This window comes from Ovis aries, chromosome 5 (assembly GCF_016772045.2).
Source record: "Ovis aries strain OAR_USU_Benz2616 breed Rambouillet chromosome 5, ARS-UI_Ramb_v3.0, whole genome shotgun sequence".
Classification (NCBI taxonomy): domain Eukaryota; kingdom Metazoa; phylum Chordata; class Mammalia; order Artiodactyla; family Bovidae; genus Ovis; species Ovis aries.
In genome coordinates this window covers 59,470,627-59,496,359 of record NC_056058.1, presented here as the reverse complement: position 1 = coordinate 59,496,359, position 25,733 = coordinate 59,470,627, and the positions used below count along the sequence as shown (strand labels likewise).

The 25,733-nt window shown below is 51.6% G+C and overlaps 1 protein-coding gene across 7 annotated transcripts in view; it reads right to left on the bottom strand.

Annotated features, from left to right (window-relative positions):
• Nucleotides 1-24,405, bottom strand: part of TCOF1 (treacle ribosome biogenesis factor 1) — a 38,601-nt gene extending 14,196 nt beyond the window's left edge. For 3 of the 7 annotated variants that reach the window (XM_027970400.3, XM_027970402.3, XM_027970404.3), the window contains exons 1-17: nt 24,248-24,405; nt 21,821-21,876; nt 18,879-19,027; nt 16,156-16,229; nt 15,155-15,341; nt 14,518-14,591; nt 12,612-12,824; nt 11,622-11,813; nt 11,193-11,426; nt 10,829-11,032; nt 10,530-10,712; nt 10,104-10,358; nt 9,821-10,015; nt 4,326-4,463; nt 3,947-4,132; nt 3,612-3,818; nt 640-750 (exon numbers count right to left, since the gene is read on the bottom strand). In XM_027970400.3, coding sequence (XP_027826201.1) covers nt 640-750; nt 3,612-3,818; nt 3,947-4,132; nt 4,326-4,463; nt 9,821-10,015; nt 10,104-10,358; nt 10,530-10,712; nt 10,829-11,032; nt 11,193-11,426; nt 11,622-11,813; nt 12,612-12,824; nt 14,518-14,591; nt 15,155-15,341; nt 16,156-16,229; nt 18,879-19,027; nt 21,821-21,876; nt 24,248-24,355 — 2,766 coding nt within the window. In that variant the 5' untranslated portion in view covers nt 24,356-24,405. The remainder of the gene's footprint in view (nt 1-639; nt 751-3,611; nt 3,819-3,946; nt 4,133-4,325; nt 4,464-9,820; nt 10,016-10,103; nt 10,359-10,529; nt 10,713-10,828; nt 11,033-11,192; nt 11,427-11,621; nt 11,814-12,611; nt 12,825-14,517; nt 14,592-15,154; nt 15,342-16,155; nt 16,230-18,878; nt 19,028-21,820; nt 21,877-24,247) is intronic. The other 4 variants (XM_060415908.1, XM_060415910.1, XM_060415909.1 and 1 more) reach the window with 3 other exon arrangements.
• Nucleotides 24,406-25,733: the final 1,328 nt, after the last annotated feature.

Below are 25,733 nucleotides of genomic sequence, written 5' to 3'. Positions count from 1 at the left end.
AGAGGGCAATGCCGGCTGTGGGAAAGTCCTAGGGCTCACACAGAAACTCAGACTCCTGCCAGGTGAACGCCAGCAAGCCTCTGGAGCTGGGGAGATGGGGGGCTTGGTTCCACCCTCAGGGGTGGAGCCAGGGGAGGATGGCTGGCAGCATGTGGAGACGGGCCGTAGCTCCCTGAGCGAGGTCTGGGACCAGGCCCACAGGGCTCTGACAGAGTCCCAACAGGAAGTGGGGTACACATGGAACCAGGGGCCAGTGCCTGCCTCTTCCTGGGCTTCTTATGGGTCATAAGAGTTTGGGGAGATCACTCCAGCTTGTTGGGCCTTGATTCCTGACACAGCATGTGCCTCCCGTAGTAACAGGCCCTCCCTGTCAGGTGGCATGCTGTGTACCTGTGCCTTGGGGCTGTGGAGCCAACTCTGACCCTCCATTGGCAGGCTCTGCTACCTGCCTCCCAGGTTATTGTGGAGATCAAAGTGTTAAAAAAAAAAAAAAAAAAGAAAGAGCTCAGAAAATGGGGAAGCGCTGTAAGTGGGACAGACCTGCCCTCCCCATGCCCCCACCGCCGCTTCCTCCTGCCATCTCCCAGGCGCATCTGCCCAGCTCTTAGCCTAAGTGCCCTTAGGGACAGGGCCGGCTACCTGGTTCGACGGCAGGTCCTCATCACTGCTGGTTGAGGACTCCTCTGCTTTCTTCTCCAGGGATGCTGGAGTCAGGGTCTTGCTTGTGGCAGTTTTGGAGCTACCCTCCTTCTGAGGGGACATGAACATGGTGGGCAAGGGGGTGTTCGTTAGCTGAGAGGAAGCACAACTGAGACACCAAGCAACGATCTCACTCTCCCAGGAAGATAGCATGACCCCCTGACACACAGTGTGTGTGGCGGGGTGGCCAGCATGCCCCACAGACACCGGGAACATAGGCTTCCACGCTGAATGTCCTTCCTCCAGGGCTGACTCCAACCGTGAAAGGGATGTGTGAGTCAGGCACTACTAAAACCCGAGGGCTAGCATGCTGCTGGCGAGGCGTCTGAATGAGAGGTGACAGCCGCCCAGGACAAGGTGGCAGGGGTGAGCCAGAGGCCCCAGCACAGCTCACATCTGGCTGTCACATCCCCAGCTAAAAGCAGGAGCCGGCTGAGAGCAGTTCAACCAGCTGTTGACCAAACAGCCCAAGACTAAACAAGGGGGGCTGGCTGGTGATGGCAGTTAGGCCAGAGGAGGACCTAGAGCAGGGACTAAACTGAAAGGTGCTGGTGGCGGAGAGGAGCCCGGCCAGGGCAGAGGGCAGCTCTGCACCTCCCTATTGGTGTGAAGGTCCAATTTTTATTACTCAGAAAAGCAGGACCCACACTGCTGGGGCCTCCAGCTTCTTGAACCCACCTGCCAATGCAGGAGACTTAAGAGATGTGGGTTTGATCCTTGGGTCGGGAAGGTCCGCTGGAGGAGGGCATGGAGCCCACTCTGGTATCCTTGCCTGGAGAATCCCATGGACAGAGGAGCCTGGGGGCTACAGTCCATAGCGTTGCAGAGTCGGACACGACTGAGCAACTTAGCACGCACAGAATTAATCCATTATTTATTTGGCTATACTAGGTCTTAGTTGCTGCATGTGGGATCTAGTTCCCTGACCACAGGTTGAACCCAGGCCCCAGCATTGGGAGCGCAGAGTCTTAGCCACTAGACCACCAGTGAAGTCCCTGGAGCCTCCAATTTCTCAAGAAAAGCTAGAAGATCCTGATTTGGGCGTGTACTTCCCAATTTTCCACTGGGTCAACTACAGTGCACACTGCAACAGCCAAGTCCCCGTGTCTTCCTTGTTAATACAACCCTATCTCTGTTCTGGCGGCCCCCACCACAGGCTTTGGAGAGGGTGGCCCTTTTGTCCCAGCCAATCTCAGGAACTGCAGGCCCCGCATCAGTGAGTGGCTTTTTTTTTTTTTGCGGGGGGAGGGGATGGCCGAGGACAGGTAGAACACATGCCTGAGATCTGGTCAAGGAGCTAAGTGGAGGGGAAGTAAACTGGGGGATTTTCTCTTTAGGAGATGCTGCAGCCCTGCTGTTTCAATGAGGCAGACGAGGCATGGAGAGAGAAGAAATCTGTCACCAACGATCCTAAGCTGAAGGGACCACCTTCGCAGGAGCCCTACCATGAAACTTCATGCCCTGAGATAACCAACCCTCTTAAGAACCATCTGAGCTCTTGTGAAGTAGCTCTTATTTTCTCTTACAGATTAAGATGTCCTGACTGATACAATAACCTGATTAAAACTTTACAAAAAGCATCACGGTCCAAAACATGGCTAGGACCCTTGTGTCTCACTCTGGCATTTAGGCTCCTATAGATATTATTGGTAACAAGCAACTGGAAGTGACTGCTGCCTGCAGGACAGCTGGCCTTTGCCGAGCCCACCTGACTTCACAACCCCCCTCCTTTCCACACTCTCCCATCTCCTCCCTGGGGAGCCTGTCTCCACTTTAGTGTCTAGCGAACCCCAGGTCTTCCTCCAAGCTCAGCTCAATCACCTCCTCCACCCTCTCAGACACTCATTTTCCCAGCTCCATCAGAAGGAGCACTACCAGAACAAGCTCCAGTAACCCCATCACCTTGTCTCACCCTACAGTCTACAAGTTCCCTGAGGGCAGGGCCAACGTCTTTCATGCCTTCATCTCTGTCAACAAGACAGCATGCTCAGTAGTTGATCTGCTACACCGAAGGCAGAGAGGTTAGTGCTATGAGCATTTACACCTCTTGGTGCTTGTTTACTTGCGAAGAAAACACAAATCTAGGAGGGATTAGAGCTCAGCCTGGAGCAGGGATTCCCAGCTTCCCTTAAGGAATGAAAGATCTAGCCACACATGTCCATCAGGTCACAATTGGCTGGAGCCGAGAGGGACCATCTTTCTAGTTTCCCCTTGTTGCCACCACTCCCTCAGTCTCTCCTGACACCAAGGCTTCATGTCAGCTGGCATCTATCACCTCCACTAGGCCTGCACCACTCAAGCCATTTCCACCACATGTCTGAGCCCTGTGAGTCCTGGAGTCTGTCACCCTGAACTATAGGTTGTAGCCACTCCTACAAGCAGACAGAGGAAAAATCATCCAGATAAAAGTTGGGTCATCATTCCTTCTCTCTCCCCACTCAGCTAGAAGAACAACTCTCCCTGAGAGATACACATACCAACAGGAGGCCCCAGGCCCCACTGCCTATAGGACGACAGGGTGAGAGATTTGGCTTCCTCCCACTCCCCAGGGCCTCATGGTACCTACACCACATCAAAGCCCCCTCCTGGTTCTCTGGGACATCCTTGAGGGCCTGGCCTGGCCTCCCACGGGGCGGGTGGGGCCCATGTGCATCATGGAGGCCTTGGCAGATATGGGAGTACCAAAGCCACCTTTTACTGGGGAGGCCCTGGTTTGGCGCGAGGCAGGGGTTGTTTACAGGAGGTTTTACCTAAGGAAACATGGGGGACAGCCTCTGGGGAAAGGTCCCTGGAGGCAGAGCTTAAATCTGGTCTTGCTACTTCACCTAGCCCTGAACCCAAGTTTTGACGTGGGAGTAGGTGGCGGAAGCTTGGAGGCCTGGCACTGTAGCTGCTTCCTCGTGAGGTCTCACCTGGGCTGGAGGTGCAGCTGCTGGCACGTCCCCGTTACTGTCTGACTCCTCCTCGCTGCTGCTCTCCGAGTCCTCCTCCTGCCTCCTGGCCTGGGCGGCTGGGGGTCCTGCCTTCCCAGGGGGTACTGGGGCAGCCCCTTTCTTGGGGCACGCCTTGGTGGGGGCTGAGGCAGTTTTGACCTGGGGGGTCTTTCCTGAGGGCTTCGCCTGGAGTGAGAGAAACAGGATCAGGAAAGGGGGGATGGGAGACGGCTGGGGCACATGCAGCTGCACTGTGGGCGGCTCCTGGTCCAGAGGACAAGCATGGGGCTGCTCTCCGGCCCCCGGGGCCTCACCTGAGGAGGTGCCTCTCCCTCACTGTCCGACTCCTCCTCACTGCTCTCCGAGTCCTCCTGTGAGCCCCCGACAGGCCCCGGCTGGGCCTGGGCTGCTGCAGCCGCTGCCTTCCCCACAGCCGGCATGGACACCTGGCCGCTCCCAGAGACGGCGCTGCTCTGGGGGGCTCTCGCTGCTGGGGTTACCTGAATCGGGAGGAGGGAATGGTACTGAGGAAGGAAGAGGAAAGCATGGCTCCCTTTAGGTGAAACCCCACCCAGGGCATGGTTCTGGGGAGGTCACGCCCACCTGTGCAGGACCCTGGTCGAGGCTAGGGCCATTGCTTGGTCCTCCCCTCCACTCCACCCCGGCACCTCTTTCGGCTCTGGTCCTACTTGCCTTGGCTGGGGACCCCACTTTGGCTTGAGCAACAGCAAGGCCCCCCTTTCCAGGAGCTGGTGCTGCTGCTTTGGCTGAAGCCACTCTGGTGGCAGAAGGGTTGGCTTTGGTCTGAGGGGTTTTCACTGAAGTCTTCACCTGGAAGGAGAAAAGGGAATTAATTACATAAAGGATGCAAGCAGTTAGCTAAGAATGCCGATTCTGGAGTCAGATGCTGGAGTCTGGATTCTGACTCCTCCAATAACACCTGTATGAACCTGGGCAAATCATGTGACGTCACTGGGCCTCACTTTCTTCCTCTGTAAAATGGGAATGAGGAAGGGTGAGGATGAAATGGGAGATATCACAGTGTTTAACATAGTGCTGGCACACACTAAGCGCTCAAACTCATCACTGTTGTGAGCACTTTTTCTTCAAGTTAGCTAAGCATAAGACTACCCTGAACAAACGGTTTCCAGGCTCCCTTTCAGCTAGATGGCCGTGCGATTAGCTAATGAATGTAAGTCAAGCGTACGTTTGACTTTCTTACACACGTAGATGTGTCTTCTTCCTTCCTGCTGCCTGGAATACTGAGGCAATAGCTGGAGCTCAAGTAGCCATCTTAGTCTATCAGGTAGAAGCCAGGTACTCAGGATGGCAGAACAAAATGGAAGACCATTGTTGTCTGAGGTTTTCTTCAGCTTAACCTAACCTTAACTGATGTCCAAGGAATCCCTTAAAAGTTTATCAGTGTCTCCAGCAAATACAGACCTAGAAACTCAAGAGCAACAACGAGCAAAATCCTTAATAAGAGTGTGAAAGGAAACTTTGCTAATGTGAAATAGGATGAAGGATTTGGCAGCATCTCAAGGACCACCTCATTCAGAGATGTCATCTGAGCAGAGATATGCCCCATAACTTAGCTTCCCTCATTTACATAAGACCAAGTGAAATTAACATTATTGAACTGAACAAAGAAACCAGTCTAAAGCATAGCCTATGTGTGATGAAGAAAGGGGGCTAATCAGCACAGAACTCAAATTAACAGAGGGAAGTAATGTCTTTGACATAGACTTACAAAAACAAAAGACCATGTCTAAGTTATCCTAACAAGTCAGTTAGTTTAAAAGCATTGAAATCACACAAAATATATTCTATAGCCACAACAGAATTAAACTAAAAATCATCCACAAAAACAAATCTGTATTAATTCCATACATTTAGAAATTAGCCCACCCCTTTTTTTTCCTGGTGTGTGGCCACGCTGCATAACATGTGAGATCTTAGTTCCTTAACCTGGGGTTGAATCAGCCTCCGTGCAGTGGAAGCACACAGTTTTAACCACTGGACTGCCAGGGAAGTCCCTCAACCCACCTCTTTTTGAAGACATTTACTTGGCTGCACTGCATCTCAGTTGCTGCATGGAGGATCTAGTTCCTTGACTAAGGACTGAACCCAAGCCCCCTGCATTGGGAGTGTAGAGTCCAGCCATTGGACCACCAGGGAAGTCCCAACCCACTTCTTAATAATCCATGGCTCAAAGAATAAAAAATACAGTACTTTAAAATTCATGGGACAAAGCTAATACAGTCCTCAGAGGGAAATTTATTGTGTTAAATGTTTCAATTAGAAAGAAAAATCTAAAATTAAAAGAAAAAAAATATAAGATTCCATCTTAAAAGGCTAGAAAAGGAAGAGCAAATCAAACTCAAAGTAAGGGAAGAAATAATAAAGATCATCGGAAATTAATGAAATAGAAAACAGGAAAATAAGAGAAAAAAAAAAAAATCAATGAAGCCAAAAGTTATTCCTTTGAAAAGAATGAAATGTAATTCTTTAGTTAAAGTGATCAAGTAATAGGACAGAAGACACAAATTACCAAAAATTATGAAAGAAAGTAGGACATCACTACAGATCCTATGGATATTAAGAGGATACAGAGGAATATTATGAATAAATTTAAGCTAATCAACTTAAATGGACAAGTTTCTAGAATGGCACCAATTATTAACTGTGCACAGAGTATTAAAAGGTACAAAATATAAACTAATTCAAGAAGAAAAAATGAATACACCAACATCAATTAGAGAAACTGACTGAGCCATCAGAAATCCTCACCCACACACACAAAGAGGCCAGGGCCAGACGGCTTTACTTATGGATCTGAATTGCATTGAGAAAAGAAATAGTACCAGTGCAACACAAACTCTGAGAAGAGAGGTTTTACAAGGCAGGATCACACAATACCAAAGCCAGGCAAAGATATCACAAGGAAACTATAGACCGATATTCTTTGTGAACACAAGACACAAAAATCCTCACAAATGATTCGCAAACCAAACTCAGCAACAAATACAAAGGAGAATGCACTCTGACCAAGATGGATTTATTCCAAGAACGAAAGATTGATTTCAGTTCAGTTCAGTCACTCAGTCGTGTCCGACTCTTTGCGACCCCATGAATCGCAGCACGCCAGGCCTCCCTGTCCATCACCAACTCCTGGAGTTCACTCAGACTCACGGCCATCAAGTCTGTGATGCCATCCAGCCATCTCATCCTGGGTCGTCCCCTTCTCCTCCTGCCCCCAATCCCTCCCAGTATCAGAGTCTTTCCCAATGAGTCAACTCTTCACATGAGGTGGCCAAAGTACTGGAGTTTCAGCTTTAGCATCATTCCTTCCAAAGAGATCCCAGGGTTAATCTCCTTCAGAATGGACTGGTTGGATCTCCTTGCAGTCCAAGGGACTCTCAAGAGTCTTCTCCAACACCACAGTTCAAACGCATTAATTCTTCGGCACTCAGCCTTCTTCACAGTTCAACTCTCACATCCATACATGACCACAGGAAAACCATGGCCTTGACTAAATGGACCTTAGTTGGCAAAGTAATGTCTGTGCTTTTGAATATACTATCTAGGTTGGTCATAACTTTTCTTCCAAGGAGTAAGCGTCTTTTAATTTCATGGCTGCAGTCACCATCTGCAGTTGATTTAATACCCCCAGAACAACTAATGTCATACATATTAACAAAAGAAAAAAAATCACTTTCATAAAGAAAAAGCACTTGACAAAAATCTAACTCCGATTCATGATAAGAACTCTCAACAAATTAGAAATAGAAGGAAACTTCCTCAATCTGATCAGAAGCATCTATGAAAAACTTACAGCTAACATCACACAACAGAATGCTTTACTTTTAAGATTAAAAATAAGACAAGGATGTCTGCTCTCACCACTACTATTCAACATTTTACTGGAAGTTCTAGCCAGTCCAATAAGGCAAGAAAAAGAAATAAAAGCTACCTAGATTAGACAGGAAAAAGTAAAACTGTCCTTAATTTGAAGGCATGATCTATATATAGAAAATCCTAAGGAATCTACAAAAGTCACTAGAACCGATAATCAAGTATAACAATGTCACAGGACATAAGATCGTATACATCACAAATTCAGGCCCAGAAGGCACCACACCACTTATTTGGCCATTCATCAAACACTGAACATCTCTCCCCTATCTTTCTCACACCAGGGCTACCTTTCTATTCACAGCATTTAAATCATGAATCATCTCCTTCCTGTGTCTTTGGCACATTTGGTTTTCCAGAACCCATCCTCTGACTGTTAATTTGTTTGAACTTTAGTTTCCTCAGTGGACGGTTTACTTTCAGCTGGCTGGGTATCTCTGAGCAGATCAATTTCTGACCTCAGCAATGCTGAGAACACTGATTAGAACTACTGATTAGAAACCAGTTAATATGTATACCACTGAGGGTAAGGCCGAACAAGTATTATCCCATTTAATCCTCATAATAACCTTGCAACAGAGGCAGTTATTATCCTCATCCCTTGGATGAAGGTGAGGAAAAGAAGTTGGCCAATTAAGACTCCTTTTATCAGTCCTGCTTGTTTTAGTAGAGGTTTGTCAGACCTCTTGAAGTTAGAAAAGACAGTTTCGTCTGACAGAGCACCAGGCTATAAGACTTGGCCCCTGGAGAGGGATTGGCTGCTCTTTTTTTCAACCCAAGAGAATATGATGCCCCAAAATATGACTATTTCTGTGGCTGGAAAAGTCACGGTAAAGATGTAGCAGAAGGGGTCTTCCCTAGAGATCCAGTGGTTAAGGCGCGGCACTTCCACTCCAGCGGCATGAGTTTGATCCCTGGCTGGGGAACTAAAACCCCACAATGCATCTTGGCCAACAAAACAAAACAAACAAAACCTCAGTAGAAGGAAGTGGGAAAGGCTTTGGAGTCAGGGGCTGGTGGGGCTGGATCAAATTACCAAACAACTCCTCTATGCTCTAATTTCCTTATCCAGAAACCAAAGCAAATGAACACTGTCTCATGGGACAAGTGGAAGGCTCAAATGTGAAGACCTAAGTGATGTGCTTAAGTGATCAGCACATTGAAACTTTTAAGGCACTGGTCAAATGTGTCTGTAGCTTGGAAAAACAGGATAGGAGCCTATTGAGCTGAGACTGGAAAGGCCAAGAATAGCTTAAAATTTCAGTAAAGGAATTACAGGACCTTGGGTCCCACAAGATAACAGTGACACAAAGACAAAAAAAATTCACAGAAATGTGTACTCTGGTACAGGGAAACAAGAAATGACTAATTTGAGTGGTTAGTGAAAAAAAGAGAGACAATTAAAAATAATAAACGGTGGGTGGGTGAGTGAGCAGGGAGTGAGCTATCTTCACTTCTCCCCGCTTTCCTAGTCTGGAAGACAACTCTTGAGTCTGCTCCCTCGAGGGAGATGGATGAGAACATGCTGTGTGCAAGCCCCTTGGCTGGATGTGGCAGGTAAGAGCTCATCAAATTCAACTCTGTGCGGGTTGATTTCCAGTCTACAGAAGAATAAACATAGGCCCTGATGGATTATAGCACTTGCTAGGATGTGGAGCTAGGACTTGAACCCAGGCAGCCCAGCTCCAAACTTCCCACCACTTGCCATTCACATGGTCTTCCCTAGTGATCCCACCAGAATGCTCTGCTTGGGGCACTCAAAAAGCCAGGCACTCCCCCGGCTTTCACATAGGCTGGTTTCTCTGCCTGGAAAACGCCACGTCACCTGGCCAACTCTTTCGCCCACAGTTTAGGTGCCACTTCATCCAAGAGATCTTCTCTCCTGAAAAGGCCCTAGATACCATCCTCTGCCATGCTCTGCTGGCCTAGGCACACACCCTCCATCCCAACCGTCATACATGCTGATACAATCTGTGTACACATCCATGTGCCCCATCTAGGCTGGGAACTGTGAGAGCCAGGGCCAAAGGAGCCCCAGACAGGATGGAGCCTGGCAGACAGGGTACTCAACAGAGCTGGCGTAAAAAGAAATCTCAGTGGGAGCTCAAAAGGAGACAAAGGAGGCCCTGGAGCTCGACCCTGCAGCTCTTATGGGCAGAGGAGATGAGCAGAAAGTGCGGAATAAGGTGAGCTGAGGGTGCCGCTCACGCTTCTGCACACCTGGGGCAAAGGCAGCCGGGTTAGCCCATCCTCAGCTCCGTCCCAGGCCTCACCTGTGCGGGAGCTGCAGCCGCTTCCTCACTGTCCGACTCCTCACTGCTCTCTGAGTCTTCCTGCACCTCAGCCTTGACCTGTGCCACGGGGGGTCCTGCCTTCCCAGGGGGCCCTGGGGTGGTCCCTTTTCCTGAGGGCCCCTTGGTGGATGCTGAGGCAGCTTTCACTGGGAGGCTCTTCCCTACAGACTTCATCTGGAATGACACAGGAGAGAGGCCTATCACAGGGGCCAAAGGACCTATGAGGGCTGGCCCCAACCCAGCCAAATGAACTTGGCCTCACCTGTCCCCCTGTTGCAGCAGGAGCTGTCTCCTCCTCGCTCTCAGACTCCTCGCTGCTTGAAGAGTCCTCCCCTGGCTTCTGGGTGTGCCTGACTATGGCTGGGGATGATGCACAGGTGGGCGTACTCACTGTTGCTGCTGTCCGGGGGGATGGTGTGCCGACTTGCACTGGGGGGACCCTGGCAGATGTGGGTGTAATGGGGGTGCCCTTCCTTGGGGAGGCCTTGATCTGAGAAGTTTTCACAGTTGATTTTGCCTGAGGGGACACACAATTCAGAAGCTCGAGAAGGATCTTGGACTCAGAGGACCCATGTCCTCAGGGCTGGAGCTCACTGCCATTCTTCCACACAGCCGCCCCCGCAGAGCTGACTGGTCGGCGGGGGCAGTTAAGGGTCAGGCCATGAAGCCGCCCCTCCCGAGACCCTACCTGGGCTGGAGTCTTGGCTACAGGTGCTTCGTCCTCACTGTCTGATTCCTCCTCACTGCTCTCCGAGTCTTCCTCGGCCCTTTCGACCTTGACCTGGGTGGTTGCAGGTCCGGCCTTCTGAGGGGGCCCCTTGGTGGGACCTGAGGAAGGTCTGACCTGGAGGGCTTTCCCCGAGGACTGTGCCTACAGTGAGACACAGAGATGGAGAGGGTCACCCGGTCCAGGGAGTGGAGGTGGGGGAAGGGGAGGGGCTTCCGGCACTGAGCAGGAGAGATGAACCTCACAGGCAGAGGACTCACCTGGGCTGAGGTCCCTGCCCTCTGCATCTCCTCCTCGCTGTCCGACTCCTCCTCACTGCTGCTCTCCGAGTCCTCCTGCTTCCCGTCCTGGGCGGCCACAGACCTTGCCTTCTGAGGGGGCGCAGGGACTGTGCCCTTCGCCGAGGGTCCTGCACCCGTGGCTGAGGCAGCTCTGACCTGAGAGTTTTTCTCCAAGGGCTTTGCCTGGGAGTGACAGAGGACAGGACAGGAGGCTTAGCGGGGAACGTGTGAGGTGAGACAGGAGGGGAGGAGGGCGAATGGAGGTTCTGGAACAGAGAACGAGAGGCCCACAGGGTCTCTGCAGGTAACTCCCAGGGCGAGGCTGGGCGTCCTCTAGCCTCACCTGAGCCAGGCTTGTAGTCTGCCGCGTGGCCGTGGGCGCCTCGCCCTCGCTGTCTGATTCCTCGCTGCTGCTGCTGCTGCTCTCCTCCTTCTCCTGCTTCCTGGGCTGGGCTTGGGTGGCTGCAGGCCCTGCCTTGCCAGCGGGTGCTGGAGGGGCCCCTTTCTTAGGGGAAAGCACCTGGGTGGGTGCTGCAGAGGCAGCTTTAACCTGGGGGATCTTCCCAGAGGGCTTTGCCTGAAGAGAGAGAAACAGAATCAGTGGAGAGAGCCCAGACAGTGGACTTGAGGAAACAGGATAGCAGACGGGGTCAAAGACACCACAGACTCCACGTGGCCCTTGCGTGGCCAGGGCACGTGGAGTGGGAGAATCAGCCCTCAGGAGGCCTCCTGGGGTGGGTGCCAGCTCCGGGGCCCTCTCTCCAGGTCCCACCTGCACTGGGGTCTTGACAGCTTGTGTCTCCTCCTCGCTGTCTGACTCCTCGCTGCTGCTCTCCGAGTCCTCCTCTGGCTTCCCTAAGGGCCCTGCCTTCCCAGGGGCTGCTGGGGTGGCCCCTTTCCCAGGGGTCCCCTTGGCAGGACTAGGAGCAACTCTGATTGGGGTGGTTTTCTCCAAGGCCTTCACCTGGTAAAAGAGAAAGCATGGTTTGTTCATTTCTTTCTGAAAACTCTCTTGTGATGTCTTAAGAATAAAGCCTGAGCCTTTAGTGAGGCTCACGAGACCCCTTCCTTCTCTCCCCACTCCCCGCTTTGACTGATACTCCAGCCAGTATGGCTGGCCAGCCAGATGGCCGTATCTCCTCATTCCTGGGGCCCTCACAACCCCTGTCCGTATCACCTGGGTACCAGATAAGATAGCAGTTCCTTATACTGGTTTTCCGTGATGGCCAAGCTGGATAGGCTCCTCACCTGGGCAGGCTCAGGGCTCTAGGGGCCTTTTACCACCAGTCTGCCCCTCATCCTTGCTGCTCTCTGATTCCAACAGTTTCCCAGTGCCTCTGGTTTTCCCTCAGGACATGCCCGGCTGCAGCTCTGGCCACCCATGCAAGAAGGGGGTCCGAGCAGATGGAATAGAGCTGGATTTCTGTTTGCTAACAAGCCATGATTTGGCCTGAGAAGCCAGAGGGCCAGGTAACTAAAACTTCTCAAGTTCCTTCACAGCAGGACCAGCCGGGACAAAGACAGCAGCCTGTTTTCCAGACAGGGGAACTGAGGGGAAGGGGGTGCTGGGCGGGGTTCTTCCCTTTGGGCAGGAAGGGCAATTTCCAGGAGCAGCTGAGGCAGAGTCAGGTGACCTTGCCCTTCACCTCCCAGAGCCCCGCCTCCCTCTCCCCAAACTCCAGAGCCAGTGTCCTCTGGCAGCGGAGGTGCTCTTTACATAGCTGCCCCGGAACCGGAGGAGCGGGCCTCCCTTGGGCCTCACCGGGGCCTCCTCCTCACTCTCATCGGACTCCTCGCTGCTCTCTGAGACCTCTTCTGGCTTCTTGGCCCTGCTGGCTGGGGTTACAGCACCGCCTTTGACTTGGGGTGTCACAACCCCTGCCTTCCCTGGAGTTGGGGCTGCACTTTTTCTCGGAGACTCCTTGACTGCAGTGGCTGAGGCTCTGACCTGCAGTGGTTTTACTGCGGCTTTCACCTGGAACAAGAGCATGGGATCAGAGAATAACCCTGTCTGCCATTGAGGAGTGTAAGATGCTTCATAGTCTGTAACGCTCTGTCTTAATGCCATCTCATTCTCAACTCCCTAAGATACCATCTTTACACCCATTTTCCGGAAAAAGACAAAAGGCTCAGAGAGGTTAAACCACTAACGCTGATAATAAGGGGCAGAATGCTCAACCACAAACCTCCTCTACCTCTTGGCACACAGGGCTCAGTGGAGGGGTAGTCTCTCACAAGCAGGACAGCTCATACTTGTCTACCCCTCCAAATATTAACACAGTATCTGATCATGGTGGCTACCACAAGGGCCAAGAGGCCAGGGCCTGAACTCTAGTCTTGGCACCAGCCTGCTGAGATTCCTGGGGCACCCCCCCTCCCCTCTCTGGGCTCTGGCCCACTGAAGCTATGTGTTTGGCTGCTGGCTTCCAGGGCCAGGTGTGTGTGCCTTCCCTCGACAGAGCCTGGACATGGAAGCCCAGGGTGCCTGGACTGTATAACTGGCTGTAACTAGGGCCCAAAGGTGGGATGGAATGTGAGAAGCAGCCCACAGTTAGGTCTGCATCTTCAGGGGTTACTGGTTGAGGTGGGAAGGTAAGGTAGGAAGCCCCATGGGTGCCAGGTCAATTTGATCCCCGAATCCTATTGTTCTCTCTCCCCATCTCTCCGCTGGGTGCCCTGGTGCCAGCCTTCAGCATCTCCTGCCAGCATTACTCCAACAGCCCTCAGCCATCTCACTGCACTTATGAAGCACCGTCCTCCAACCCAGGCCACAACCAGTGATGTTTTGGAACCATAAATCAGGCCATCTCACCTGTGTGCCTGCAAGCCTGCAAGGTTTCCCACAGCCACCAGGACAAAACCCAAACTTCTCTCAGTGGGCCTCACGGTCAGGCACCAATCTGGCCCTGCCTCCCTCGACTTCATCTTACGTCACTCTCCCCTTCATGACCCTGCGGATCCCTGTTCCTGCAAAGCACCAAGTCTGCTGTGTCCGTCCTGCCGTGCTGCCCCTCTGCCCGCATTGCATCCCTGTTACTGCCCCTCGCGGCTTTCTGCGTTTCCTGTTCATACCAACCATCACCACTGCAGTTAAATTTCTGAGGGTCCCTTTCACTCCCCCACGGCAGCAGGAACCTGCCTGCCACCTGGAAGGTGCACACTAAGGAATAACCTGCAGAGACTCCAGGCCACGGTTCCCGGAAGAGCCGAGGCCACGGACTTCCTCAGGCAGTGCTGAGACCCAGCACTCACCAGCAGACCCAGAACCTCCTCAGCAGTCTGACCCCAGACAGCCACACTCCTGACCCCATGGCCTTTGCTCGTGCAGCTTTTCCTGCTCGAATACTCACACCCCAACATGCCCACCCGGTGGAGCCCCCTGTGCGTCAGGCCCTGGTCCCGTGCCGTCTCTCCGAGAAAGTCTGCCCCCGCCTCACAGGGAGGATGGTGTCTCTCCCCACCAACTCCAGGCCCTCTTCCTGCCCAGAGCACAGTGAAAATCTGGCTCCCAACCTGCCCAGGCTCAGCCTTCCAGCTCCCGGTCACCCCAAAACACCCACTGAATGGGGAGAGGTGACACCGGTACCACTGGGAGGTGAGGCCTCTGGCCAGGCCCCAGGAGGGTTAGAGGTTTGCAGAGGGCTGCTCTGAGGATGGGTGGCAATTACCTCCAAGTCCGTCTCATCGCTCGAGCTGGTGGTATCCTCACTGGAGCTATCAGCCTGGTCGGCAGATGCCATTCCTGAGGGATAAACAAGGAGGGGACTGAGGGCCAACCCTTTATAGACACGCCTGCCTCTCGTTGGCACCCTCCACGCCAATTACTCAGGGCCAGGTATGAGTGCAAGCTCCTGCACCCATGGAGGACGAACAGCTGAGGGGCATACCACACTGCCCCCCGCCCCCACCACTCCTGCACAGCCGAAGGGCTGGTAAGAGGTGTAACAATAGGTCCTGACACACAAGCGCCAGCACCTGGGGGCTTAGAAAACCTCCTTCCCCTATCACAGGGAAAATACCTATTTTACATGCGATACAGAGGCAAACCCAGGCCTCTCACCTTAGCGTCTAAGCCTCCGTGGAAGGCACTGGTACCCACCTGAGAGCAATAAACCAGAAAATGCTCCAACCCCACCCCGGCTGCTCACATTCCCTCAGCAAAGCCTGAGGTGTCCCTATAGCAGATTCTCTCTCACCCAGGGGAGGAGAAAGTGGCCTGAGGCGGTGGTCCTCGCCGTCATGGAGACAACCACCTAAGTTCCAGAATGTCCCGGGGGCCTGGCCCTAGAGGTTGGGGCTCCTTACCAGGCGTGGCAGCGGTTCTGAGAGCTGACACGCTGCCCTCCTCCTCAGTTTCTGACACCAAGACAGCATTTGCCGAGGGCCCCGTCGTCTTCTGGGGTGACTTCCCAGTGAGGAGGTGGGCCACTGCCTTTCCCGGGGCAGGGTGTGTCGTGGAGTTCACCGTCTTGCTGGCTTTCGTGGTCTTTGCCTACAGAGAACAGGAGTGACAGCCACTGGGTATGGTCAGGTGGATAAGAGCACAGACCACATCAGCTCCCACCTCTGCCACTTCCCAGACCCATGAGCTTGGACACATGACCTCCCTGAGCCTCTGTTTCTTCATCTCTGAAGTTACGGATTCATCACCAACCTGTGGCCAGTCAAGGGGGAGCTGAAAACGGTACCTCCCCTCGCAGAGGTGTGAACTGAATTACAGTTCTTAGGACACAGCAGTTTCGCTAAGCGGTAAGTAGCAATTTATTGTGGATGTTATCATGGCCTCGTGATTATTTCTACATATTTTTTGCTAATGCTTGAGTCAGTATCTGGGACACAGTCCTTTCCATGTCTGAGACACCACTTTGTGGATGACCGGAAAACGATATTCTGCCTTCCAAGTAGTTTCCAGCCTAGAAAATGCTTCTCGAGCTTTCAAAGCCACAGGTGTCTTGTTTGCTATGGTGTCTCCACTGCCTCATGTAGCCCCTGGAACATAACTGTATTGGTAATGACTTTCTGAGTGAAGAGCTGAATGCAGGGCCGGAAGAGGACAGGAGCCGTCTACCCCAGGTATGCCAGGTGCCCAATGGCTCACAGCAGTAGGCATCATCCCCATCTTACAGACAAAAACCCGAGGCCCGGAGAGGTGCATGGGACACACCATGATCACACAGCTGGTGACTGAGATCCGAATCCAAGCTGGGCAATTACCCACAACCCAGTTCTTCTCTGATGCCAGGGAACATGTCCTACAGGGCACCTCACCTCCCATGGGTGACAGCCTGGAAGATGGTCCCACTCACCTTGGCTTTTTCTTTCACACTTGAAGACGAAACTGTCCCTGTGACTGAGGAGTTGGTAGCTGCTAATCTCGGGGCTGCAAGACACAAATACCCATTGGGTGAGCCAGACCAGCCTTTTCTCAGGGAAGAAGAAAGGTTTCAGCTCACATAACAATTCAATTTGTATGGCTGCCTGGTGTTGGCATGAGATTTGAGGCTGAGCCTGGACTGAGGAAGGGCTCAGTGGTGCTCAACCACATCCCCCAGGAGCAAGAGAGAGTGGTGACATGGAAGTCGGCTGACTACACCCCCAATGGGGTTCCAGCTTCCTGGAGGCTGGAGATACCGAGGGCCCCAGAGGAAACGGGATTGGCTCCCAGACCTACTGCATACTACCCTGGAGGCCCGAACAACTCCAGGGATGCCATTCCCACAGGCCATCTGCCACACTGCAGCCCAGAACGCCATTTAGCAAGATAGAGGCAGGTCATGCAGCCCCAGGTCCACAGAGAAAGCTGCTCGAATTTAAACCATGTCCCAGTGGGTGGGGAGCTGAACTAAAAGACTGGAATCTTGTTAGATGTCAGTTTCCAGACCCTTTTTGCCTTGATACCAGGATACTGTCTCCTTTGAGCTCAGGTTAGGGAAAGGTTTCTAACGTATGCTGTGAAATAAAGAAGATGCTGTTGGGGGCTTCCCTGGTGGTCCAGTGATTAAGAATTCGCTTGCCGATGCTGGGGACACAGGTTCAGTCCCTGGTCCGAGACGATCCCACATGCCGTGGAGCACCTAGGCTTATGCACCACAACTGCTGAGCCTGTGCTCTGCCGCGAGGAGCCTGTGCAACCAAACAAGAGTAGCCACCCCCTCACTGCAACTAGAGAAAACCTCGAGCACAGCAAGGAAGACCCACCACAGCCAAAGACAAATGAATAAATAAAGCCAAGAGAAAACAAGTGTTGATTAGGTTAAAAAATATGATGCTGTTGAGAGGAATTACATGATCTAATTCTTCTCCTGACATTTAATTCCATCTCTCATTTTTTTTTTTTTTTCTCCAACTTATTGGCTGAGCTGGGTCTCTGTTGCTTTTCTCTAGCTGCAGAGAGCAGGGCTACTCTCCAGTTGTGGTGCGTGGGCTTCCCAGCGTGGGGGCCTCTCTTGTTGCAAAGCACACGCTCTAGAGCACAGGTCCAATAGTCGTGGTGCACAAGCTTAGCTGCTCCGTGGCACGTGGGATCTTCCCGGACCAGGGACTGAACCCACGTTTTTTGCCCTGGCAGGCAGTCTCTAACACTGAGCCACCAGGGAACCCCTTTCTTGATTTTTAATTCTGGAACATTTTAGGCCCGTTCATAAGTACTGAGGAAGAGGACTAAGCCACCCAACCCCAACCATTACCAACTTGTGGCCAATCTTATTTCAACTGTACCCCGCATTCATCCATCCCAGTGAGTATTATCCTGAAGAATACACCAGACATCATATTACGTTGCCCAACAATATTTCAGCAGGTTTCTTTCAATGAGGGCTCTTAAAAAGTATAATTATAATTCCATTATTACAGCTTAAAAAATTCATTAATATTGAGTAAGCAGTCAGTAGGCAGTTATACAGCTTTTGTTTCGAATAGTTTGTAAGTATGGATGTAGGCCTGTACGGATGTCTATCTGTTTGAGTGCAGATGCAAAGGGGAGCGTCATCAGCATCGTCAGGCTACCTTCCAGGAGATGCATTTAGGGAAAAGAAAGGGAGCAGACAAGGGGAACAGAAAACCTCCCACTTCTCTTCTGTATGTTTTGTAGAGTTCACAGAGAACTTGTTTTGCATTATAATTTTCAAAGATTAAGCAAAGTATAACATACATATTCAGTATGATAGCCAATATTTGAAAAAAACATGCTCAGGAAAAATAAATGGAAGAATAATTTGCCAAATTATACGTGGCCAAGAATATGGGTAATTTTCCACTACCTCTCTAAAAAGTCATTTTCACATATTCTATAATGAATATAATGAAGCCTGTATTTCTTTTACAATGAGAAAATATATTTAAAAATTAAGAAGTTACCTTCTATGTAAGTAAAAACCAACAATGCAGAGAATGGTAATTCTTCTGTGGAGCTGTGACCACTGTTGGTTAAAGCACAAACTAGCTGGAGAACGGGGATAGGAGGGGGCTGTGAAGGCCTCACAGGGTGGCCCCTGCCAACGCACTGGAACCAGGGTGCCTGGGACAGCGTACAGGTGCTAAACCTGCTCCCTTCAGAGAGGCAACTGCTGAAATAGCCCCTGAGCACACAGAAGAGGGGCCTGCCAGCTGCTGTCTCTGAAATCTCTCTCGCAGTTCTTCTGAAAATGAAAGCTGCTCTTCTGTTTTTACCAGACTTATCTAGAAGGCTTAAAAAAATGCAGTTCCTGGACTGGAGAGGCTGACTCTCTACATGCCTCTAGACTCTAAGAGCCCATTCCTGTTTTTGTTCACCACTGGATTCCTAGCACCTGGGACACAATGTCTGGCCCAGAGGAAGGGCTCAAATCAAGACTAAAATAGGTATGTGGGGCTCTTACAACCTTCCCTCTAAAAGGACCTGGTCCTCCAAGGGCTCACAGAAGGTGAAGCTGGAGGTGGACTCTCCCTTGGAACAATCCAATATACAACAGCCGGTCCCCGAGAGGTGCAGGGTACTACACCGAGCCCCTGGCTCAGAGACAGGGGCCCTCTCAGCACCCAGGACTCTTACTGGGTTTGGTGGTTTTGGCTTCTGCCTCCTCCTCCTCCTCCTCCTCTTCCGAGCTCTCTGAGCTGCTGATGGGGTCTGACACGCGGGTCCTCTTGGCCTGCAAGGCCGCATCTTCCTCTGCCTTCCGTTTCCGGCCAATCTCCGAAGTTCTGCAGGACAAGGGTGACTGGCAAGCTCAACCAGGGGGCAAGGACAACCCTAGGATAGTTGAAAAGGAAGACCTCCCACATCCTCCCTGACCCCAAAGGGAAAGTGTATAAAGAGACTTTAAACAGTGATGAAACAGAGTGGAGAAACAATTTCGTGTTGTGCATCTTCACTCATTTCACTGTATTTTTACAGTTTATCTTCAAACACTCAGGAAGGGTGGGCAGTATTTTCTAACAGCCGCTAAGAGTCACAGAGCTCTAAGCGCCAGCACTGTATACACTTCACAGAATCATCCAGGTCCCTCCTTCCTTCAGGACTTGTGGCACCCACAGTCACCTCCTCTTGGAAGACTGCCCAGGTCCCTGTTGTCCCTCAGGCCTCAACTGCAGTACAGCCTTCTCGGAAAGGCCTTCCCCAGTCACCACTGTCCTCTAAGATATTCTCCGCCCTGTTTCATTTTCTTCAGAGCACTTTTCTCTCTCCCATCGTTTTACTTAACTTCCTACTTGATGATGCCCCTACTGCATGCCCGGGGAGGGGAGGGCTGGCAGAACCTTTTCCAGCTCACTTCAGTACCTAGAGTACCTAGCCTAAGTCTCACGGCTAACTGACCTGCCCAGAGTCACAGTCTGAGGCTCTGGGGAGGACAAGCACTCAGATGGCTGAGGTGCCAGAATTTTCAAGCACCCCATCCTCTGAGCCCAGCCTCCTGCCCGAGGGGGTCACTGTCTGTGTGCCACACTCTCCATGTGGGACAGATGTCGCTCTGCCACAGTTTGGGATGTGCTGCCTGGCTCCCTTGTTCCCAGGAAGGCCACTTGTTGGGAAATCTACAAAAACATGTTTCATTTATCACACGTATAGGTTCACTCTGCCTCTCTTCTCCCCGTAGAACGTAACTTTCACAGGTGCAGAGATTTTTCTCTTCCAGTTTGTTTCCAACTACATCAAGAACAGTTCTGTCTCAAAGTAGGTGCTCAGTAAACAGAAGCGGGGAGAGGAGTAATGCCTCCACTGGCCAGGTTTAGCACTTTATTTACTATTATTATCTTCATTTTACTGAAGGAGACTAACTTGGGGAGATCAAGTTTGTCCAAGGTCATACAGCTGGGTTTGAACCACCAGGTTAGGCTGGTGGGTGTGAGGTCCTTGTCCAAGTCAGCACCGCTCATCCAGAGAAGGGGCTGGTGGTAGGGGAGGGTGTGAGGCACGGCTCAGTGAAGCACTTCTCTGGGGAAGGAAGTGCTGCACAAATAGCAGACACCTGGGCACGTGGAAGAGGAAGTGGGGGGTGTACCCTGTGCTCACCTTAGCAGCAGAGGAGAGCCAAGAACTGAGGGCTGACAGGGCTTGCAAAGACCTTAGCTCTCTACTGGAAGCTGGGATCCCTTCTCTACCATGCCCGCCTTTGCTTACACACCTCTGATGACAGGGATCTCACCACTCTACTGTAGCCCACCTCAGTTTTGGACAGCTCTGATGACCAACTGCTTTCACTCAGAAGCTGACACTTGGCTTCCTAAAGCAGGTTCACATGGGTCCCACTTCTCTCTCAGGCCCTAGGGAACACCCCACTCCCTTCGTCTCAAAACATGTGCAGATAGTGGTCCCTCCACTGCCCCTCTGCCATCTTTTTTCCACCCAGACAGTTGCATGTTCACTATCATTCCTCATGGGTCACAACTGCAGGTCCTTCACTCCCGTAGTTGGCTGTGGTCAGGCCAGTTCACTGAGGGAGCGATTACCCGCTCCTTCATTTTCAATCCATTCCTCTGTTGATAAGTCCTTGGATTATCCCCTCTCCTTGTTTTGCGTGTTTCACAGACATTTCACATTCAGCATGTCTTTGAAATCTTTCCCTCCACGTTGGGTTCCTTCCATTCAAGCATACAAGTCAGACACCTGGGAGCTGACTACACTGCTTCTCCAAACCATCTGCAGACCCTCATCTCATCCTCTGGTATTCCTGCACACTGTCTCCCTCGTATGTTATTCCTGCCTCAAGCCCTAGCAGCTCTTGTCTGGAGGCTGATATCCACAGCCTACCCAGTCGAGCCAGCGACCTCACCACTCTTCACTTCACCCGTCCATGGTTCTCAGGGCAAAGACACAACTTCTCCTTGTGGGTGATCAGGCCTGTCATGGGGTGGTCCCTGACGATTGTCTAGTCTCGTCTGCACTGCACAGCAGTTACAGCCTCAGACCAGCAGCTCCCTCTGCCAGCTACACTCCATCAGCCTTTCCACACCTATTGCCGAGTTCACCTCCCCACTCCTGCAGTTCTCAACTCAAAGGTCACCTCAAGGAAGCCACTCCTACACACCTAAATGAGGTGATGCTAACCTATTCAGGCAGTTTTGGCCCCAGGCACCTCTTTCATAATCCTCACCACCACTGTGATTTTATACTCATTTGTCTCATTCTCTGTGGCATGCTTACCTCCCTGACTCCAGTGTCAGCTCCAGGAAAGGAGCCACCATGCATGTCTCATTCATGACAATATCTCTGTACTGAGAGCCTGGCATTCAGCAGTTACTCAATAAATGCTCATTGACTGAATGAATAACAAGCTGCCAAGAAGCTCTTGTCCTTCAGAGACACTGCTCACAGTTCTCAGTGTCCTCTCTACTAGCAGACAGACACCCATATCTGTGGTGTAGCTTCCTAGAGGTGATAAAAGTATCTACAGTGGGTTACGGGGACAGATTTTAGACCAGATTAGTATCCTAGCTGATTTCATGCTGAGAGCTTGGGGTGTCCTTCTTGCACTCCCTCAGCCCCATTAGACTTACTGTTGCCAGTGTGTATAGATGTCCAGAAGGGTTACAGGCTGACTCAGGAAAATTTTCTGCAGAGAAGCAAAGAGAAAGCAGCAATTAACCCTCCTGAGTACAGCAAGGTTCCTCCTTGGGCCCCACGCTCATGACATCATGAACCACAGAGAGATGGTTGAGAAGGGGGTCTTTCTGCTCTGGGCAATACGTCTGCTCAGCCCTGCCAGGACCACCCGAACCTTTCAGAGACACACAGGGCAAGTACTTCCAACTAAAACCTTTTAAGACAATATTCTGGTGAGAAGTACCTTTGACAGAGTAGAGTGGGAATATTCCAAGCTAGCATTTATTCAGCCCCCAGCCTCCCTGGCACTCTCCAGGCTTAGGTGCCACAAGACAGGGCTTTTTCCACCCCTGACCTTTCAAAAGTCAAGCTGGTCAATTTCCCCAGGCAGTATGAACCACAGACTAGACAACCACGCTGTCTGCTCACCCACTGGGCAGAGACTGGAACCAAATGGTGCCAATCCTTTGGTAGAAGCAAAGCCCTCTGGAGCCAAGATCAGAAGTCTACTCTCTGCAAATGTCAAGAACCTGGAGTGTCAAGTGCCCCAAGGAGGCTGAGTGAGTAATGCAGGGCCAGGGATTTAAGCAGAGTGGCCAGGAGGGTGCATCTAGGGTCAGGCAAAGAGAATTAATTTGTTAACTGGATAGTCTACTGTCTTCAGCTCTTTAAAGCTGCAGGTTCTTTCTTTATATGGGGATAACAGCAGTACCCATCTAAGATGCTGCTCTCAGGCCTTAAGGAGACAGTCTACAATAGTAACTGCACAGCACAGCAGCCAGTAACATTCAGTCTGTAACTGACAGTGACTAAAAGTGTCAGTTTCACTTTCCTTGGCCCCAGGCACACTGGCCTCCTCACTGTCCCTCAAATCTGTCAGGGGACTCCGCCCCCATCGGGGCTGGCTGTTCTTTCTGTCTTGAATGCTCTCTCCTGCCAACTATATGGCTCACTCCTTCACTTTCTTCAGGTCCTCGCCCCAAAGTCACCTTCTCACTCGGGTTTCATGACCACCCTATAGATAATTTAACTCTGATATTCCTTATCCCTTCTACCTGCCTTATTTTTACACCTAGCACCTACCATCACCCCATACACTGTATCATTAACTTAAAAAAAAATTCAGTCATTTGTCTGTTCCTGCTGGAATATATGCTTCATGAGGGCAGGATTCTTTCGTCTAGGCAAATGCCCCAAAGAAGATAGGTACTCCCTTTTGTTCCCTGTAGCTGGTAAGTGATATAACTGAAGTAAGAAAAGCTACCGAGGTCCAAAGATTGGGAAAAGCACAGATGATGTCTTATTTGTCATCCTTTAGTCTCTCCCAGAGGTCCTGAGAGAAAGTATCATGACCAGAGCCTACACCATAGCCAGACAGACACCGACTAATCAAGTCAACAGACACCACACCAACTTAACACCTTCCAGTGGCTTACCACTACTTCACCAAAACCAAAGGAAGCCCACTTCCTGCCTCTGTCTCCCCAGAGATCTCTGTCACCCTTGTACTCCATACTTCAGTCACAATAAACTTTCTGGCGGCCAGTACATATGCAACACTTTGCATTCCTACTTGGAACATCCACTTCCTTCTCTCAGATCTCAAAGTAGCATTCACTTCCTCTGGAGAGCAGGTCTGGATATCCCTGACTAAGGCGATCTGCCATTCCTGTCTTAGCACCCTATGCTTCTCATTCTTGGCAGTTAATGCAGTGCTGAGTGCACAGTTACTTTTGTGGTCCTCTGATTTATGTCAATCTCCCCTAGCAGATTTAGCCTGTAAACTCTAATTAGTAAGCCAAGGGACCCTCCTCGCTATTCTATCGCCAGCACCCTCACTGCCAGATTAACAGCTGCTTGAGGGATGGATGAAGTAAGAGCGACTACACCACGAGTTCAACTCCCAATTAGTACAGAAAAGCTGCTAGGGGCTTGAGCTCCAGCTCAGTCAAGCAGCTTCAGGCCCCTTCTCGGGCGCTCTTTCGCTCCTTTCTGGGCTGGTAGCGATTCTCTCCTCAGACTCGCAGCAACCTTTTCGCCCTAGGGGGCCGCGCCGAGCCACGTGGCCTGATACTTCGAAATTTTAAATTGTCGCTCCCGGAAGGGGGTGGAGGTAAGGGGCGCGGGAATTATAAAGCCCAGAGCGTTCGGTCTCACTTCCCGGCCCGCCCACTCCACAGATAAGGAAAGTGAGGCCCAGAGGAACTGGGAGCCACAGAGGTGCGGGGCAGAGGTTGCGGCCCCTTCAGCACCCCGGGCCGCGTCCCAAAGCACAGTGGGATCCGGGATCTCGGCGCCCGCAGGCCGCCAGAGGAAGAGGCGCGGGCCGCCTCTCCATAGATCTTGCACGCGGCCCTTGGACACGGCCCGCGCACGCTTACCTGGCCGCTCTGCTCCTTCACTTCCCGCGCCGCACGCACATAGCCCGCCTGCAGCAGATGCTGGTAGATCAGGGGAAGGAGCTCCCGCCGCTTCCTGGCCTCAGCCATGCCCGCGACCCCCGGCCTGTCCGTTCACCTGCACGCCCCCCTCAGTCCCCGCCCGCCACTTCCCTTGTGCCCTTAGACCTCGCGACCCCCACTTCCGGCTCCTCCTCCGCCCGCCGCGCGGCACGCCGGGAAGCGTAGTCTTATCTCCAAAGGTGGCCGGCCCCGCCTCCGCGGATGAAAAGGGAGGAGGCATGGGAGGCATTGAGACCGCCTATTGGCGGGGAGGGCGGGAGTCGGATCCGGACTCGCCCCCTGGGCCGCCTAAGATTAGAATGCCTCCCTCTTAAATCCTTCAGCCTCGCTCCTTGAAGGCATTTGTCTTCCTCTTAGCTGTGTGACAGCTGTGATCGGATTTTACTCATCTCTGAATATCCTATTCTCCAGCTCTCTCTAGACTCGAACTTCCACTTACCCACTCATTTAATCATTTCACAAATCTTTTTAGAACGCATGAACCGGTGCTATTTGTCATCGTTCATTCATTCATTGAATAGTTATTGAGCGCCATACCTTCGGCAAGCGCTTAGGCTAGGCCTGCGGGATATATAAGATGTGGCAGCTGCCCTCAAAGCTCACAGGGAAGAGAGAGGCTGGTAATCGAGCAACTATGGTTCAAAGTCTTCTGCACATTGTCTGGGACAAGCACAGCCTATGGGAGAAAGGAGGGGCCCCTAACCCCAAGAGGGTATCTAAGCTGAGGCTTAAAGACAGAATAGGAGTTTCTAGGTGCAGAGGAGAGGGCTGGCATCCCAGGCAGAGGGCACTGCATGAATATAGACAGGAGAAACCACTTCGGTACAGGCCAGGAAACCCAAACATAAAACGCCGTCTGTGCTGCTGGACTGTTGAGTTGGAGGGTTGAGGGAACCAGTGTGGATGCAGAAGGATGGACAAGTTAACAGGGCCTTCAACACCCGCTCCACCTGGTCAGAGTTTGCACTTTGCTCCAAGGGCAATAGCCAGTCTCTGTCTGATTCTATGCAGGAGGGTGACTTGGGTTTGTGTTTTTTAAAGATTGCAATGGGGACTTCCCTGGTGGTCCAGCGGCTAAGACTCTGTACTCCCACCGCAGGGGGCCTGGGTTTGATTCCTGGTCAGAGAAGTAAAAACTGCATGCCACAACTAAGACTTCTCATGCCATAACTAAATAGTCCACATGCCTCAATGAAGATTGACGATCCTTCGTGCTACAAAGACCCAGCACAGCCAAAAAAAAAAAAAAAAGATTGCTATGACCAACGCATAGAGGATGGATTTTTGGAGAACAAAACTGGATGAGAGGGTGCTGTAGTTGTGGAGAGGAGATTGGCAGGGAGAGGGTGAGTTAGGCTGGGGAATATTTGAATCAGCTATTCTTTTTTTTCTTTTAACATATATT